At 42.3% G+C, this 18,597-nt stretch overlaps 1 protein-coding gene across 2 annotated transcripts in view; it reads left to right on the plus strand.

The window, feature by feature from the left end:
- PPP2R2B (protein phosphatase 2 regulatory subunit Bbeta) overlaps positions 1-18,597 on the plus strand; it is a 284,774-nt gene that overhangs the window by 97,228 nt on the left and 168,949 nt on the right. The window contains exon 1 of one of the 2 annotated variants that reach the window (XM_081936017.1): positions 541-1,168. The exons of the other annotated variant lie outside the window; for it this stretch is intronic. Within the exon in view, the coding sequence (XP_081792143.1) occupies positions 1,099-1,168 (70 nt within the window). The 5' untranslated portion in view covers positions 541-1,098. Of the gene's footprint in view, positions 1-540; positions 1,169-18,597 lie in introns of those variants that run through there. 2 annotated transcript variants of the gene reach the window in all.

The raw sequence follows: 18,597 nt of genomic DNA on the forward strand, positions 1-18,597 counted from the left end.
CAGCAGAAAAAACTCTGCTCCCGCGCTTGGGGGAAGAGTCCCCGGGCCGCCGCCGCCGCGGTTGGTCAAAGCCGAACTGTATGGGAGGAGCCTGGGCTTTTAATGCACCATAAGGTTCCAACAAGCCGCCGCCGCCGTTACCGCAGAAGCCCGAGCGGTCTCCTGCAGTAGCAAGCAGCGGTGGCGGCGCGCTCCCTGTCCGCCCGTGCCTCGGTCTCAGCGTGCTTTTGCAGCAGAGCTTTTGAAGGAAGCCGCCTCGCTTACCGCAGCGGCGCCAAGCTCTGCCCCTTGAGAGAGAGAGAGAGACCCCCCCCCCGTTCCCCTTGGCAGCGCGTGGGGCCGGGCATTTGGCGTGGCAAGCCCGCTCCTTCCCCGCCTCCCCCCACCTTCCGCCACTGAAATTGCGCTAAGGAGAGAGAGAAAAAAACCCCGCGCGCGAGAAGGAGGATTGGCGCCAGAGCGCTGATCTTTTGCAGTCCACGGACACCATTTTGTGACCGGCGGCGTCGGTGACTTGGGCATCCCTGGGAATTGCTGCATGCGGAGGAGAGCTCGCCAGCCACAAGGGGAACCTGTTGGGCGTCGCGATCGAGAAGTAGCCCAGTTGCGGCACTTCGCCTTGGAATTGGGGATTGCAGCAGCCTCCCTGGGCATCGGGTCTTGCGCGGCAGCGGCAGCCTTGGGAGGAGGGAACTTGGAGCTTGTGCAGCAGCAGCGAAAGCGAAAACCGCAGCCCCAGCAGCAGCAGCAGCAGCAGGCGGCGAAGGGGAATTGGACCTTGCGCATCCCCATTCCTGGGTGGAGGCGAAGGAGGTTTGCACCTTTGCGCCAACGGCAGGAAGAGAAAGGGGTTTGGACCTTTGCGACAGCGGCGTCCCTGGCAGGAGGAGGAGGAGGAGGAGGAGGTGAAAGCTTGCTTGCTTGCGTTTTTTATTTTTATTTTTTAGTTCTATTTTTATTTTTCCTCGCAGGGCAGAGAAGCATGTTAGTCTCAATGCAGCTCCCCTTCCCTCCTCGCCGCTAATCCCAGTCGTGGTGGGGCGATGATGGATACTTGCCTGCCTGTTCTCACTTCCCACAAAAGTAAGCCCGCTGTCAATGGAGGAGGACATTGATACCCGCAAGATAAACAACAGTTTCCTGCGCGATCACAGCTATGCAACAGAAGGTAATGTAAGGCCAAGCGGGGTAGTAGGAAATAAAAGAGAGAGAGAGACAGCAGCTCCGTTCCGCTGCGGGGAGGCGCCTTGCCAAAGCTCAGCTCAGAGGCACAGATCCGGTAGCAGAATGGCGCGGTACTGAATAACAATCGAGCCTAGGGCGGATCGCGGGGAAGTAGTAGTGGCGGCGGGTGCGACGGCGTTCAGGGGAGCAGCGTGGAGTTATACCGGGAGCATATCGTCAGCGATGATCGGAAATCTTGGCCGCCCAGCAGCAGGTGGATCAGGAAGGAAGGTCCCTCGGGCAATGTGTGTGAGCCATCTCTAGGTGATGCCAGCTCCAATTCAACAGGGCCCTTGATCATAACCTCCTCTCTGTATCAGCAGCCTAGCTTAACCCTCGGGTGTATGTGTGTGTCAGTAAGCCTTCCTTGGGACCTGCTTGAGCCAGAAACCAGGGTGGCCCTTGGAAACAATGGAAGCCCATAGGAATGAATGACAGAGGAGAAGGGATGTTCACCCTGTTGGGAACCATTGAAATCAATGTGACCTGTGAATAGGTGATCAAGAAACCAGGGAGTGGATCCTGGGAGGGGGATAGAGTGGGTGACAAGAAAAGCAATCCTTATCAATCCTTTCTTGTTATTCAAAAAAAAACTTATTTTTGATGTATCCCTTTATTTCTTCTTTTGCCTCACGGTGAAAGCATTTCTTTTTAATTAAAACATGTTTTTATTAAATGCGTTCCTAGTCCAGAGGTTAGAATGACAGAGGGCTCCAGCCCCTCCCACACTGCAGGCCTGAAAGTGGGTTGACCTCTTTTCCCCCAAAAAGGAAAGGCATGGCAATAGGATGGTGCCCTCTGGGGGTTGGAACGAGAGACTTAAAGTAACAAAATGCCCTCATCATCTCTAGAGTGGGATTGCCTTCTTTCCCGATCCAGGGAATGACAGAATTGGGGTGGTGGCTTTTGAAATCGATTGCTCTTTGGAGCATTGAGACAGATCCAGGACTGGGATGATTGACACCCAAAACACACATACACATATTCAGTATACAAGGATAATCTGGGAATTGACGGCTCCAGGGGTTGGAGAAAAATGAGCTCTAGCTCATTGTTGTTGGATTTTTCCACTTCAAAGGAGAAGTCATGATTTCAGCTGATGAACATTTTACTATGAAACTATAGAGACACTGTAATGCCTTTAGTTCTAGCGTTCATCACAGAAATAATTTTAATGTTTATGCCAGAACATACACTGATTTCTAACCCCAATGATTTCTCTCTGCCTCTGGATCAAGAAGTATTTGAATATGCTTCTGTTTTAGTTCATTGACATCACAACCAAACTTCCTTTCTTTAATTTTTTAGTACTCTGCAGATTTTTGTACTGATAAAGTAGATGGAATATTTAATGGTGTTTGATGGTATGCATTTGCCTAAGAATGCTGCTCAAAGCTGCAGTAGAACAACATAATTTTCTGATGGGAACCTGTTTTTGACCAGAAAGTTCTAAAAATATCAGTTGATTGTTATTTTAGTGACAAAGACACATTGGTTCTGCTTCTTTCTGGCTTCAGAGATGCAAAGCAGTTTTGTGTCTTTTTCTAGTGTGCTAGCATTTTGTATATTACCTGTTCCCATGCAATGACAGTGCAGCAACATTTATTCCTAACTGGTCTGTAGAATGGTTACTCTTCAACCACACAGAATAGATAATTACTATTTTTTTAAAGGCAGGCATAGGAGTTCATTTGCTGAATAGAGCATAAGCATCTTGCTCTCCTACAAGTAATTGTTGCTTTGATGACTGGCAATTGTCATGAATGTCATGTGATATTTCAATCTCTTTGACTGAATTGTCAGTTGTAATTTTTTAAAAGACTACATGAAGACTAATTTCAAGCCGCTAAAGCTATAGAAAACCTTACTGCTAGTTATACTCTTTGAAAATATATGTAAGTTAGCATTTTCCGTTTTTTTGTTTTTATTACAAATTGCACACTGTATTTATTATCAATTTACAAAAGTTATTTTTGTATACGATTCAGTAATTTGATTCAGAGTGAGATAAGCATAACAGATAAATGCTTCAATAAATGTCCATTTCTGTTCTTTTATTAAGAACCATAGAGATCTCTTCTGTCTTTGTTTGACTTTGGGAAGTATATGGATTAATTTAGGATATCACTGATTTCCTTGGAATCACAGCCACAACACTGTCATTCTGAAATGTTCAAAAAATACTATCCATTGTTTCTACCAGCTTTGTCATCTCTACCAAATCTTGCTATTATGGCCACGTGTCCTTTTGCAATTGACATATAGAACTTACCAGTATTGGGAAAAGGCTGGGTAGAAGGTTTTTCTTGTAGCATTTATATTTTTTAATCATAAGTATCTCTCACAGAGAAGGTACTGGATTGGGGAAAGGGCAATATTCTCATTAAAATACAGGTAATAATTTGGATAGAGATTCATCTATCTGCTTTCCTACAACTTTTATACAGTATCCACATAAAAAATTCCCTTGATGTTATCATGTCATGAATCCCTTTAAAGTAATATAAAAGTGTAACTCTAATACTGGTTTTTGGAGGCATTTAGAATTCATGATACATAGTTTCCAACAGAAAATACAGTTTTTAACTCATAAATATAATAATGCTACATACAGTTACGTTGCTAATCTTTTCCTGCCACATTATTCTCAACAACTCAATTTATACATTCACTGACTTCAGTTGCTATAACTTTGGTTTAGAACATTGTAAAAGACCATTGTCTTAATCCAAGACATGGACTACCATTCCCATCATGGCCCTTTCGGATACTCCTGTATTCTACTCTTAGAAACTGCCCATTAAAATTATATTTTATTAACTCTTGTTTGATTGTTGAATCTTATTGCTTTGTCTTTTTGCCTTGTTGTATGCCAGTATGTTATTATTGGCACAGTCTACAAAGATTATGAGTAAATGGAACAGTCTTCTAAAAATAAAATGGAGGAATAAAATCTTAATGCCTAAGAAATGCATATCCTTACATTAAAATTAAGCAAAGGCAAAATGATTTTTAAATCATGTAAAATAAAGAATAGTATATTACCAAAGTGCCTGCTTTGGCTATTGTCTATTTGTAGACTTTGTCATTTACAATTCTTTTCTATGAAACTTTCAAAAGTTCCAAAGGCTATATTGTTTGTCATTTGCTACATGTTGTTTTGTTTGAAATTACATTTTACTCTCTTGTTCACATTTAACTACTCAAGGATTGCATGTGATTTAATGATTGCTTACATCACAGGGTTTATGTTAATTCTGTGGAGTAATGAGTTGCTGAATTACCGAGTCTTTGTTTTTCCTCTCTCCAAAAGTATTGGACTTACAATGGGGACAAAGATAAAAATTGTACTAATGACAGAACAACACTTCCAATGTGTATGGAAACATGGCTGTGGAACATGTTTATAGAGAGTAATGCAATTGTAGTCTTGCAGCATTAGACTCTGTTAAATCAAGTAGGCATGGAAATGAAAAAAGACTATTGAGGGAACACACTGCTGAATGGCATTAGGAAAAGGGAGTTAATTACTTAGTTATTATTAGATTTATATCTCACCTTTACTGTACAACTCAAGGCAACATATACAATGCCTACATAACAAAAGGAAGCTTGAATAAATACAGAAAGAGGTGTTGAGTGAAGAAATAGTTTCCATACAATTTTGAATGAATGAAGAATGGCTTTGAAGATAAAGTAGAATGAGATATATGTATATTTTCTCCACAAGAACTATGTGAGATGAGTTGGACTGAGAAAGAGTGACTGAACCAAAGTCATTCAACTGGCTTTCAGAATATAGAACAACAGAGTTGGAAGGGCCCTTGTTAGTCATCTAGTCCAACCTCTCAAGAAGACCTACACTACTTCTGACAAGTTGCTGTCCAATCTCTTGAAAGCCTCCAGTAATGAAGCATCCATGACTCCTGAGGTTCTTTCATGACTAAGACAGAACTAGATCGGAGTCCTGGTTTCTAGCCTGGTACTTAACCACTAGACCAACCTAGCTCTCTTGACCAAACTGGTTCTCTATTATTGTCATTATTTTAAAAGTATCGTGATATAAAAATATACCAAACCAATAAAAAAGGGCAAGAAAACGCAAAGCATGTTATAAAATAAAGTAAATAAACTGAAGTCATACGTAAACCATGAAGCTGGTTTGTTTCAACCAAGTATTATTTTATTTAGTTTAGATGTAGCACCAAATTATGCATGATTGAAAACACAGAAATTAAAGCCTTCAGTTTTTCTCCTATGGTAATGGAGAGAAGGGGAATAAAAGAAACTCTTGATTGCCCTGACCACATTTAACTATGGTGTGCTGTGACAGCTGTTTTGTAAATCTTGTACTTAGTTGATTTCAGGTCCAATGGACCCATTTTTTTGGACTTTTCCTTCATTTAATGGACTTGTCAATTAAATCAAAGATTTTGTCTATTAAATCAAGGCTTTATTAGAAATCATGCCATTGTGTCAATTGCATAATAACATAAACAATATAAATACAGTTTTAACAGATGTTTGGATTTAACAAACATTCCCTACCCCCATTGTTAAATATATCAAGGGTTATTGTATCTGCTTCTTATGAATCGTTTAGTAGCTGAATATTATCACAGAAAATCAAGTCACAACTAAAGCTTCAATAGGAATAAATGATGTGAGCTTTGAGCCCTTAAGGCATTGTTATAGATCAATGAAAAGTTCCACTTGCTGTTTCTGATTCAATGTGGAAATACCTTAATAATTCAGCCTTAGACACCAAGAATGACATAATCTATGTAGTAATGTAGTAATTTAATATCACTTATATTAGTTGCTAATTTATCATTTTATATAGATAAACATTGTTAGATAGCCTAAGGATCTGTTAAATATTTGTATACTGACTAATGATCATTACAGAAAGGTTCAATATGTTAATATTTTACCAGTTTTTTGGCCTTGATCAGAAAGGGTTTTTTTTTCTTTTTATAACTACATAGCAAATGTAATCTTGTATTTTTGTAGTGCGAGTGTTATTTTATTATTTATTATTTATATTATTTTTCTTCTTTAAAAGTTAAATTGATTTCATTGGAAAGATTCCCATGCTGTAGAAATGAAACAAGATGTATTATAATCTTTGGCCATCTGTTTCAAATGTATTGATTATTTATGTGTACGAAAAGAGGATGTGAATAGAGATTACTTGTTTTTATTATATTTTGTTGACATACTTTCAGATATTTCCAAAATTAGACAATAAGTATAATTTCAATATTTGGTCGATTGACAACTGGAGAAATATTGAACCCTTTCAGAGGTTCCATGCCAGTGATAGATATTTAAGAAAAGTCACTGTCTGTTTCAATAGGATTTTTATAAGAAAGTTTCAATTACTTTTCATCTTAGACAAAATGGAATTCTTCAAGCGAAAGTACTCAAAGGGTTTACAAGAGAGAGACAGCTGATATTGCCTGGCTCCATCATGTATTCCTAGCAATATCCTAGCTAGTACGGTGAACCAAGCTCATGGAATACATATTAACCTCACTTCCATCTAGAATTTCATTTTGCTTTAGCCTAGATAAACATATTTCTTCTACCATTTTTTTGAACTGTACTATCTTATCACTATTTATTGCTTTATGACAAAGTTCTGATAGATCAAAATCTAAATAAACTTATTGCTATATGGATCCTCACTTCTCATTGTTGGTTTGCTGTTTTTTCCTACAGTCTGTGGATTTCTTTTTATTTAATTTCAATTTGAGTTCAGTTGTTGAATTAATATTGTATGTGAATTCATCAATTGGGTTTGTAAACTATCCTTTTAAATATTATATGTAAGCCAAACTACTGGTTTATTAAGTTAATTATATTTAAAATAAACAATGGTTAGTACAAGTACCATTCCATCAATGATAAAATTCTTCTAGTAGTTGTTAAGTGGGAATCTTGATTGAGCTAATTTGCTTCAGATCAGGTTATTTTTTTAAAAAGCTGGCCTAATCTCGTTTCCCAATCTAAGCTTAATTGATATGAATGACCCCAAATTTGGACTTAGGTAGTTAGAGGTTTTTAGCTTAATAGCTATCAGGACTCATTATAATATATCAGCAAATATTCCTGATTTTCTTGACTTAATGTGTAGGTGCCAACATCAAAAAAGCATTTTTACCAAAAAGTTCAATCAAGAGAGATATCTGGTCAGCGGTTTATTTCTGTATTCAATTTCTATAGTTGCCCAACTCAATCCAATATACTTATAGAACCAATAGAGCACCAGTTTTATTTAGTGCATCAAAAAAGCTGGAGAATTCATAAAAAATATTAGGAAAGTGTATAGAGGAGAATCATCATAGGACTTTTTTTTCTTGCCAAAGCAAATGAGATAAAATAACAAAACTTAACAGCTAAAGACCACAATGGTAAAAAGCTGTATTAACGGAAAGTTCTAAATGGATAATAGAGGAAGGGACCCTAATTTCTCCTAAAATGATACATCAGAAATAAAAGGTAAGGATAGCTTTTGGATTATCTGAAGATATTAGATGATAATGATTATTTATTTATTTATTTGAATAATATATGATAGTTTCTTCGAGGCAGTTAATGAGAGTCAAACAATTAAGCAAGAGATTGGTTGGGCCACGAGGGAGGTTTACCCCTCGTGGAAATGTGCCCGCCAGGTTATCGAGCATTTCACCAGCCCCGGGCCCAGGGAAGGGGCGGTGGGGTAGCAGTGATTATTCGGGAGGACTTAGAGCCGAGGGAGTCCACTGTGCCACAGACGTCCGGATGTGAATCCCTTGTTGTGAAATGGGGCCCTGGGAGACAGTTGGGCCTGCTGATAGTATACCTGGCTCCTCGCTATACATCAGCGGCCCTGCCCGAACTCCTCGAGCTGATCGCATCGGTGGCGGTTGAGACCCCCAAACTTTTAGTGATGGGGGACTTTAACCTGCCATCGGTGGGAGAAGCATCTGAGGGAGTTCGGGAGTTCATGGCCTCCATGACAGCCATGGACCTGACTCAATTGATTCAGGGCCCGACACACGAGGGAGGTCACACCTTGGACCTTGTTTTTGTCTCTGGCCAGTGGTTGAGTGATCTGGGAAGAAGGGACTTAACCATCACTCCCCTGTCATGGTCAGACCACTCACTCCTCCGACTTGACTTCCCTGGTGCTACCCACCGCTGCGGGGAGGCGGAACCGGAAAATACTAGATGGTTCCGCCCCAGGCGCCTGATGGAACCAGAGAGGTTCCAGATGGAGCTTGGGCCACCTTCTGCGGCCCTGACCCGCCCTCGGGTAGAGGACCTGGTGGTCGCGTGGAACAATGCGACTACCGGGGCTTTGAACCGGGTGGCGCCTTTGCGGCCTCTCCGGCGGCAACGCTCCACCCTGGCCCCTTGGTTTACCGAGGAGCTAAGGGTGATGAAGCGCCGCAAGAGATGCCTAGAGAGTTGTTGGAGATCCTCCCGCTCCGAATTTGACCGGACACAGGTACGAGCCCATTTAAGGAGGTACCTTGTGGCATTGAGAGTGGCCAAACGTCAATATTGTGCCACTCTCATTGCATCCGCAGAGAACCGCCCTGCCGCCCTGTTTCGGGTGTCCCGCTCCCTCCTATTTCAGAGGCCGCGGGAGGCCCCTTTACAGGGTAGGGCAGAGGAATTTGGATAATATCTGCAGGATAAAATCGCTCAAATCCGGAAGGATTGGGTCCCTTTCAGTGGCCCTGTAGAGGCGTCCGTGGTGAGTCTTGAGAGACCAATCTGGGAGGAGTTTGACTTGGTTGCCATCGAGGATTTGGACAGATTGCGTGGACGACTGCGACCTACCACATGTTTACTGGACCCGTGTCCCTCCTGGCTTGTACTGGCATCCTGGGAGGTTACACGTGACTAGCTCCTGGGCCTAGTGAACGCTTCACTGGGTGAGGGGTCTCTTCCAGCCGCCTTGAAAGAGGCGGTGGTGAGACCCTTGCTCAAGAAGCCTTCCCTGGACCCTACGGAGCTGGCCAATTATCGTCCTGTCTCCAACCTTCCCTTTCTGGCGAAGGTTGTAGAGAGTGTGGTGGCTTATCAGTTTCCACGACATCTGGAGGAAAATGATTATCTAGACCCGCGCCAGTCCGGCTTTCGCCCTGGGCACAGCACGGAGACGGCCTTGGTCGCGTTGGTGGATGATCTCTGGAGGGCCAGAGATAGGGGTTGTTCCTCTATCCTGGTCCTATTAGACCTCTTGGCGGCTTTTGATACCATCGACCATGGTATCTTGTTGCACCGACTGGAGGGGTTGGGGGTCGGGGGCACCGTTTTACGGTGGTTCGGCTCCTACCTTTCCGGCCGGACGCAACGTGTGTTGACAGGGGAGCAGAGGTCGACTCTAAGCCCCCTTACCTGTGGGGTGCCACAGGGGTCGGTCCTCTTGCCGCTCCTGTTCAACACATATATGAAGCCGCTGGGTGAGATCATCCGTGGTTTCGGGGTGGGATACCATCTGTACGCTGATGATACTCAGCTGTACATCTCCACCCCGAACCACCCCAATGAGGCCGTCGAAGTGATGTCCCGGTGTGTGGAAGCCGTACGGGTCTGGATGGATGACAACCGACTCAAGCTCAACCCCTCCAAGACGGAGTGGCTGTGGGTTCCGGCCCCCCGGTTCAACCAGTTAATTCCATCTCTGGCCATCGGAGGCGTACAACTTGCCCCGGTGGAGCGGGCGCGCAATTTGGGCGTCCTCCTGGATGCTCGGCTGTCCATGGATGACCATGTGACGGCCGTGGCAAGGGGGGCGTTCCACCAGGTTCGCCTGGTGCGCCAATTGGGCCCCCTATTGGACCGGGATGCCTTGCGCACAGTCACTCATGCGCTGGTGACGTCTCGCCTGGACTACTGTAACACTCTCTACATGGGGCTTCCCTTGAAATGCACTCAGAGACTACAGTTGGTCCAGAACGCGACCGCGCGGGTAATTATGGTGAGTACAAGGTACTCCCATGTGACACCTTTCCTGCGCGAGCTGCACTGGCTCCCTGTGGTCTACCGGGTGCGTTTCAAGGTCTTGATAACGATCTTTAAAGCGCTCCATGGCTCAGGACCTAGCTACTTGCGGGATCATATCCTGCCCCATACATCCCTGCGACCAATTCGCTCGCACAGAGAGGGACTCCTCCAGGTGCCGTCCACCAGACAATGTCGGGGGGCGGCGTCTAGGAGCAGAGCCTTCTCTGTAGCGGGCCCAGCCCTGTGGAATGACCTTCCCCCGGATATTAGGACCACCTCTGACCTCCGCGCCTTCCGGATAAAGCTCAAGACCCACCTATTCCAAGTAGCTGGCCTGGCTCAACCATAGTTCGTTCACACTGCTCCTGACGAGTTTTTTAATTTTGTGGTTTTTGGAATTTTATTAGGGGATTTTAAATTGTGTTTTTAATTGTCTTTATTCATCTGCCTACCTCCTCCATGTACACGTATTCATTTATTTTGTGTGTGTATTGTCCATATTGTATTTTATGTGTTTTTTATTGTACGCCGCCCCGAGTCCTTCGGGGGAGGGTGCGGCTAAGAAATAAATTTTATTATTATTATTATTATTATTATTATTATTATTATTATTATTATTATTATTATTATTATTATTATTATTATTATTAGAAACAAGTGATTTTTAAAAAAAAAGATAACTTTAGTCATTAACAAAGACATTGAACGTATTTCCTAGAGCAGTAGTGTCAAACTGGTGGCCTGCAGGCCAGATGCGTCACATGCAGGCCACTCCTACCCCAGCTCCGCAAAGGGGAGAAACGTCACATGACGGCAACGTGACGCAGTGAGTTTGAGACAATTGATGTTGAAATAGACAATAATTGATAAAGGAGCAACAGGTGTTGGCCTTATCAAATGAAAGATAGTGACTGTGTTTGACTTTGCCTTGTATGAACTCAGCCATTATGGTTTTTAAACAGTCATTTATGGCTTGGTGTGACATAAAACTACTGACTATCTAAAGCAAACTGTTGAAACATCGTAATGATAGCTCATAAAAATAACATATGCCCAAGGTTTTTTTTTAATGAAATTCCTTTGAATTTTTAAGGAAAACTGTGACATATATTGCTAAGGAATTCTTCAGATATGTCATAGCTAGCTTTAGTGAAGGAACAATTTTGTTTTGAGCATACTGCTTAATCAAACTTTTATTTAAAGCTGAAGAACAATTTGGATGCATTTTTAAATGTTGTTACAAAGCTTTTGTTTGTTTACATTTAATCCTACCATTTTCTTCTTAGACCCTTATTTTCTCATCAGTGTCTGATGAGTTCCAAGTTCCAAGACTTGTAATTTTTACAACATCTCATTTTCTGAACCGCCCTCTACCATTATTTCCACTAGTTGGAAATTTTAAAATATGGACTTGGAACCTGGTGTACACTGATAATGACTCAAAATACTCTTGATGTGTCAGAATCGTAGTTGTTCTGTCAAGTATATAAATTACCAGTTTCAAATATTTGATTCTGGCAAGAAAATAATCGTTGCCAATAAAGAGTCAACATCGGTTGCCTAACTGATGAAGAGCCAGATAAGATAGACATTAGCTGAGATCATCCCCAGTGTCACCTATTGTGAGTTTCCTGATCAAATCGCTAAATACTTTTTTCCCAGTCTCCTTGTTTTACATCTTTTACTATTCTAAGTTGCTGTGCCAAAAGTAAATTATGCTTCTTTGATACAAATGGCAAGATTTTTTTTAAAAAAAGACGAGCCTGCTTACGGGATCTAGATTTTGCTGTGTTGCAGATTGTGTATCTTTATTTATGTTGGTTTTGTACCATTACTAAGTTAACCCAATATGTAAACATGACTTCTTCATTCCTCAACAAATTACCTGCTTGGAAGAAGAACTCACTATTGATTCCCTTCTGGAAAACTGCAAGGAAACGAACCATTAGATCTCCAAGGTTCTAAAAAGTAGGTGCATATTCAGAGAAAGGTTTACTCTGACCATTCGTTGGGGATAGCTGTTGCAACAGCCTCCTTCAGGCCTGAAGAACTGGTGGGGTCAAAAAAGGGGATCCTACAGAGACCTTGGCACCAAGGCTAAAGAGCTTTAAAATCAGCAAACTTCTACTGAGAAACCTATTAGTGCCTGCAAAACTAGTATCACAAGTAGTTCATTTAGTGACCGGTTAAAAGTTACAACATGGCTGAAAAAAGGGACTTATGACTGTTGTTCACATTTACGACCATTGCAGCATCCCCCCTATTATTTGCATAAAGCGTTTATTTAAAAAAACTCATAAAAATACATACGCTTTTCTTTGAAACCCAACAAGAAAGCTTGTAAGAATATAAAGGAAGGTACCAGGTACTACAGCTGACAGTACTTTTGAAATGTTCGTATGAATGCTTATCCTTTATTAAGAAGGTAGAAAGAAGACCAGGTTCTAAAGACAGGAAGTGACTAAATATTTGGTAGACTGTGATTTCTATTTTTATATGATGATACAAGGCCTCCTCTTTCTCGCAGTGGAAAAATACAGGTAGTATTTTTTGACTTGCAATCATTTGTTTAGTAACCTTCAAAGTTACAAAAAAGCACTGATAAAATTGACTTATGACTAGTCCTCATTCTTATAACTGGTACATCATCCCTACAGTCAAGTGATCAAAATTCAAGTGCTTGGCAACAGTATCATATGGAGTCCCATTTGTGAACCTTCCCAGCTGACTTCAGACAAGAGAAACGCTGGATTTGCTTAACAATCTTGTGATTCACTTAACACTAATAAGAAAAAAGGTCATAAAATTGGGCATGAATCACTTAATAATCACCTTGCTTAGCAACAGAAACTTTGGACTCAGTTGCCATAAGTTGAGGACTACCTTTTAGTTGTATTATTGGCTCTTAAATATGGGAAGTACATGGAATGGTGAGGGTGCAGATCCTTAGTCTTACTTGTGCTGAGTCTAGATCAGTTCATTTTGGGTAGAATTATAGCTGTTTGACAGCAAGCCAAGTGATGTTTACCAAGCAGTTTAGTATTAAGCCTGAGCAGTTACAGTGATTGCCAGAAGACCGCCTTGTATCCATAAATGAACAAAGCAGGAATGTTGTGATTTAACTATAACTGGCTGAAAATGGATAGGTTGTCACAAATTTTTAAATAGTTCCGGTTTTACTGATAAGCAATGGACAAAGACATAAATATGAGATGGACAACCATGTACAGTGATGCTTTTTTTTTCTGCAGCCACCAAATTAGCCAATGCTGCATTAACTGAAGAATAGAATCAAGATCATGTGAAATGTTAGAATTGCTTTATAAAGACTTGGAAAGACCACACTTGGAATATTACTCTGAAAAGAGAAGAACAACAAAGATGATTAGGGGACTGGAGGCTAAAATATATGAAGAACAGTTGCAGGAATTGGGCATGTTTAGTGTACAGAAAAGAAAGACTAGGGGTGACATGATAGCAATGTTCCAATATTTGAGGGGTTGCCACAAAGAAGAGGGCGTTAACCTATTTTCCAAAGCACCTGAAGGCAGAACAAGAAGCCATGGATGGAAAGTAATCAAGTAGAGAAGCAACCTAGAACTAAGAAGAAACTTCCCAACAGTGAGAACAATTAACCAGTGGAACAGCTGGACTTCAGAGGCTACGTTCCCTCTAAGGTGCGCGGCTGCGCTAGCGCGCAGGTGGCAAGAAAACACCGCGCAGCAGTTTTCAACTGCCGCGCAGTGATTTCTATTGCCACAGGCTTTGGAAGCTGGGGAGGTCCTTTGCAGGCAGCTAGAACGGGCCGCCTGCAAAGGACTTCCCCAGACTTGCTTTGAGGAGCACGGGGCGACTGAGGCTAGTTGTGAAGCCCCAAAGCCCCCACCGCCACCGGAAGAACTGCTGCCACCACCTCCTCCTCCTCCTCTAACAGGCAGCACTGCCGGATTTGCCGCCCGGCGCTGCGGCTGAGATGAAGCCGGCAAAGCTCCAGCCGGCATCTCCGCACGTGGCAGCGGCGCCTCCCCTCTGCTCGGAGCACCTGAGCTCAGCGCTGGGTTACCCCTGCCTGCCCTCTCCTCCTCCGCCGCCGTGCTTTTGAAGAGCCATGAGGCTGCGGGAGACAGTAGGAAGGCGGGGAGGGAGCAGGGGGAAAAAAAGCCTCATGGTTCTTCAAAAGCACGGAGGAGGAGGAGCGGGCACGGGTTACCCAGCGCTGAGCTCAGGAGCAAATCTGGTGGTGCTGTTGGAGGAGGAGGAGGTAGCAGCAGTTATTCTGCTGGCAACTCGTCGGCAACTTCAGCAGCAGCCCTGCCCACAATGAAGAAAGCAGAGATGGAGCAGATCCACGCAGATGACGTCGCTGCAACATGACTGGAGGAGGAATTCTGGGAGTTGAAGTCCACAAGTGTTAAAGCTGTCAGGTTTGAAGAGCTCTGCATTTTTTTTCTAGGGGTGGAAGGGTCTTGTAACTTGACAGCTTTAAGACTTCCATGCTTCAAATGCCAGAGTTCCTGAGCCAACAGGACTGGAGGAGAAATTCTGGGAGTTGAAGTCCACAAATCTTAAAGCTGTCAGGTTTGAAGACCCCTGGGGGTTTTTTCCCTAAAGGGTTAGGGGTGCAAGGGTCTTGTAACTTGACAGCTTTAAGAGTTGCGTGCTTCAAATGCCAGAGTTTCTGAGCCAACATTTTGGTTGCTAAGCAGGAGCGTTGTTAAGTGATACTGATATTATATAACACTTTGAATTAAGCGGGTACCTTGAAGAAACATAACTTTGAGTTTCAAATCATACTGATTTCGTTGTTGTCTTAGGTGACATCTGTGAAAAAAATTCGGGTGCTCAGGCATGAAAATGTGCCGCTCAAACACTATACTTTTCTGCTCACATCGAAAAAAAATTAGAGGGAACATTGTTCAGAGGTTATGAGTGCTTCATCACTGGATGTTTGTTGTATCTATGCTGTCTTTGCCAAAGAGACTGGGCAGCACTTGCGGGGGGTGGGGGTGGAGGGGAGTTGTATAAAAGAATCTGCCTATATGTGCTGGGAACACAGGAACACAAAGAAGATAGGGTCAACCTATTTTCCAAAGCACCGGAAGGCAGGACAAGAAGCAATGGATGGAAACTAATCAAGGAAAGAACCAACCTAGAACTAAGGGGAAATTTCCTGGTAGTGAGAATAATAAACAGTAGGAATTCATGCTGTTTTGCTGTTGAGTATTTGGGTAAACATTGATATTTTGAGCTCCCCCTAAATACCTCCCTGTAATTTGTCACTTTAAAAAAAAAAACCAACTGCGTTTGCTAGAACTTGCCAGAAAAGTTGGTAATTTCAGCCATAAACAGATTATTATAATCAGAAAAAATATGATTATTATAATAAGAATGGATTATTTATTATAATCCAGGATCCAGTGTCACATCTTTTTCTTTTTTTGTAAAAAATTTTATTGGTTTTAAAACATTTATGGGGAAAAGGTAAAAAGGTACATAGAAAATTTTGGTAGCTCCCATGTTAGTAGTAGAAATCCCTCCAAATCTCACACTTCTACAATTTTAAAAATAACATATACAAGATAAGCATAAACAGAATTCTTACTTTATATCAACCAGTCATCTCTTTCTTTGTCACTTTCTAGTATATCAACAATTGCAATATTTCAGATATATTTATTTTTGTGACCTGAGCCTTTTCGATATTGCTCCCTCCTCCCTGTCCCCAGGTGGAGCCATAGCCCCACCCTTCCCCATGTCTTGTACATTGCTGCCTTTTTCCCCACTTCCGCTATCTTCGTCCTCCGGGAGAGAAAAATATTTTTTAATAAAGGCTTCGGCCTCATCCACTGTCTTAATTCTAATTTGGCTTCCCTCCCAGAAAATCAGCATTCCTTCTGGCAATAACCATCTAAACCAAATTCCTCTATTGTATAGTTTCTTTGATAAGGAAGAATACTTCCTCCTTTTTTCTCTTATCTTTTTCGGAATTTGCTTTAGAATGGTAATTTCTTTATCTTGGTATTTTAAAGGTCCCTCCCTTTGGGCCCCTAGCACCTCATCTCTCGTGGTCCTCCTGAGAAATTTAACATGTACTTCTCTTGGAACATTATGGGTTCTGGCATATGCTGAATTAATTCTATAAACCAGGTCCATATCCCACCACATCTGTTCTTTGTTTCTCTTAAGGTATTCTGCTAAAATTGTGCTCACAATATCTTTAAGATCTTCATTTTCTGTCTCTGGTAGGTTCTGGAACCTGAGAAAAAAAGACATTCTTTCAAATTCTATTTTGGCCATAAAATTTTCCACTTCTAAATTTCCCTTTCGGACCTCCTTAACCTTTTCCCCCATCCCAGCTGCCCCCTCCTCCAGCACCACAATTCTTTGTCTATTTTCTGTTATGTTATGTTGTACCCCTCTGAGTTCGTCTTTGAGATCTGCCACTTCCTTTCTCCGTTCATTTTGACCTCATAATTTCCTGAAACATTTGGTTGACAGCTAATTCTTTTTAGCTCTCTCCAGCCGCTTATTTTTGTAGCAATGAAGTAATTTTCGGCTGCTGGGTACTTGGACTGGAAGTCACTGAGGCGGGAGCCGATAGTGACTTGCCCATTGGTGGTTTCTTAGGTCCCATTGTCTAAGTTCAGAGATGGCAAGTCTTTTACAAAGAAAATGGCATCATTGGAGCACGCAGCCGGGCTGGTCCGAGGTAGCAGGCGAATCCGAAAGTAAAAAGTTAATTCTCCTTCACTGTTCCAAGACACAGAGGTACACCAGAAAGAGAAAAACCAAATAATCAAAATCCAGAAAGTCCATGTAGCAGAAGAGATCCAGAGCACCCTCAAGGGAGGTATTAAAAGATGCCAGAAATTATCATTTTTCCCCCAAGGTGGTTTCAAAAGGCAGACTTCATTTATAAGTACAAAAATGAGAATGGAGGGGAGCCATCTTGACTCCTCCTTTTCGCAGGGAGAAGAGCAAAAGTTTTGATTTTTAAAAACAGCTCAGCAAGCACTCTTGCAACTGTGATTTCAGTCTTTCTCGCATAGTTAATTCAAGTGGCAAGTCAGCCTTTGTTCTCTCTCCATTCCAATGTAGAGAGAGAGAGTTAAAATGCTGCTTTGTCCGGGGTGGGGTTGTTAAAGAAAAAAAACTCCCCCCTCTAATCTTCGGTTTTAAATAGATTGAACAGGAACTTACGATAGTCTGCTGCTTATCCGTTACCGATAATTGAAGAGAGTAGGAAGGATCCCCCATGACCAACATTTCAGCCACACTTCCTTTGATTAACTTATTCCTCCTGGAACCCACTCGGCGAAGGGGCAAGCATGCCCCCCCTTCTGCTCCCCGGCTCCTGGGGCGAAGCTGGAAACACCCCCCCCCACTGGCTGCCACCGAGTCTGGGGGGTTCCAACAAGCTGCCCTATGGCAGGGGACCCCTCCAAGGCCCCCTGTGCTCCTGAACGGAGCCCACCGAGAAGACAAGCGGCAGACGAAACGTCCGTCTCCTGCAGGGACCGGAAGTCGAATCCACTGTCACATCTTAAAAGAATCATGAGTTATGCAGATGGACAAGCTGAGACAAATAACTGTTCTTCGCTAAAATAGTAATTGTAGCTTAAACACATCTCAAAGCACCAGATTGCAGCTCTATATTCTGCTGCAGTTTAATATGATCTAAATTGCTCTAATATGACTTTGCCTCTGCTTGAAACTCATGCTAATGGCAAAGCAAACAGAAACCATTTTAGGAGTGAGAAGTTGTGACTCTCTGACTATTGCTGAACTCCCCATCTCTGTGCAAGCTGTGGCTGTGGCAATATCCGGAAGGTCCTGAACTACTCAAGCATATGATCACTGCAGATCATATTCCCAAAGTAGACTTAGGAGCCTCCTTATTAGCTTCTATGTGAGAAGGGTAAGTTACTTTGGCTGCTGCCATTAAACAGAGTTGTCCAAGCTTCACTGATATATGTAGTTAACCAGGCCTTTTCTAATACAGATATTATTTATTTATTATTCTCTATTGAACTTGTATTATTGGTTGTGGGATTGTCCTTCAGTTGTGATCTGTTTTTGGACAGGAAACACTTGGAATCAAGAATGGTATAGAATTTTTGTTCTCCTCCTGCTATTACTATAGCAGAAGGACGGGAGCAATCAACACAGGTGTGTCCCAAGTCCTGTTCACCTGCCTTTACGCTGCACAGCATTGAGTGTTGACAAAAATGCCTTCACAATAATTATATAAATAGAAGATGAGGGAAGAATGAAGTGTCTTTATAGGCAATACATTTAAAAAATGGAATTTTGCTGTACATTTTTCCTAAAACCCCATTTTAATTTTGAGCATGAAGTCCCAATTTATTA

Source organism: Natrix helvetica (genome assembly GCF_964273705.1).
Source record: "Natrix helvetica genome assembly, chromosome: 1".
In the NCBI taxonomy this organism is placed as follows: Eukaryota; Metazoa; Chordata; class Lepidosauria; order Squamata; family Natricidae; genus Natrix; species Natrix helvetica.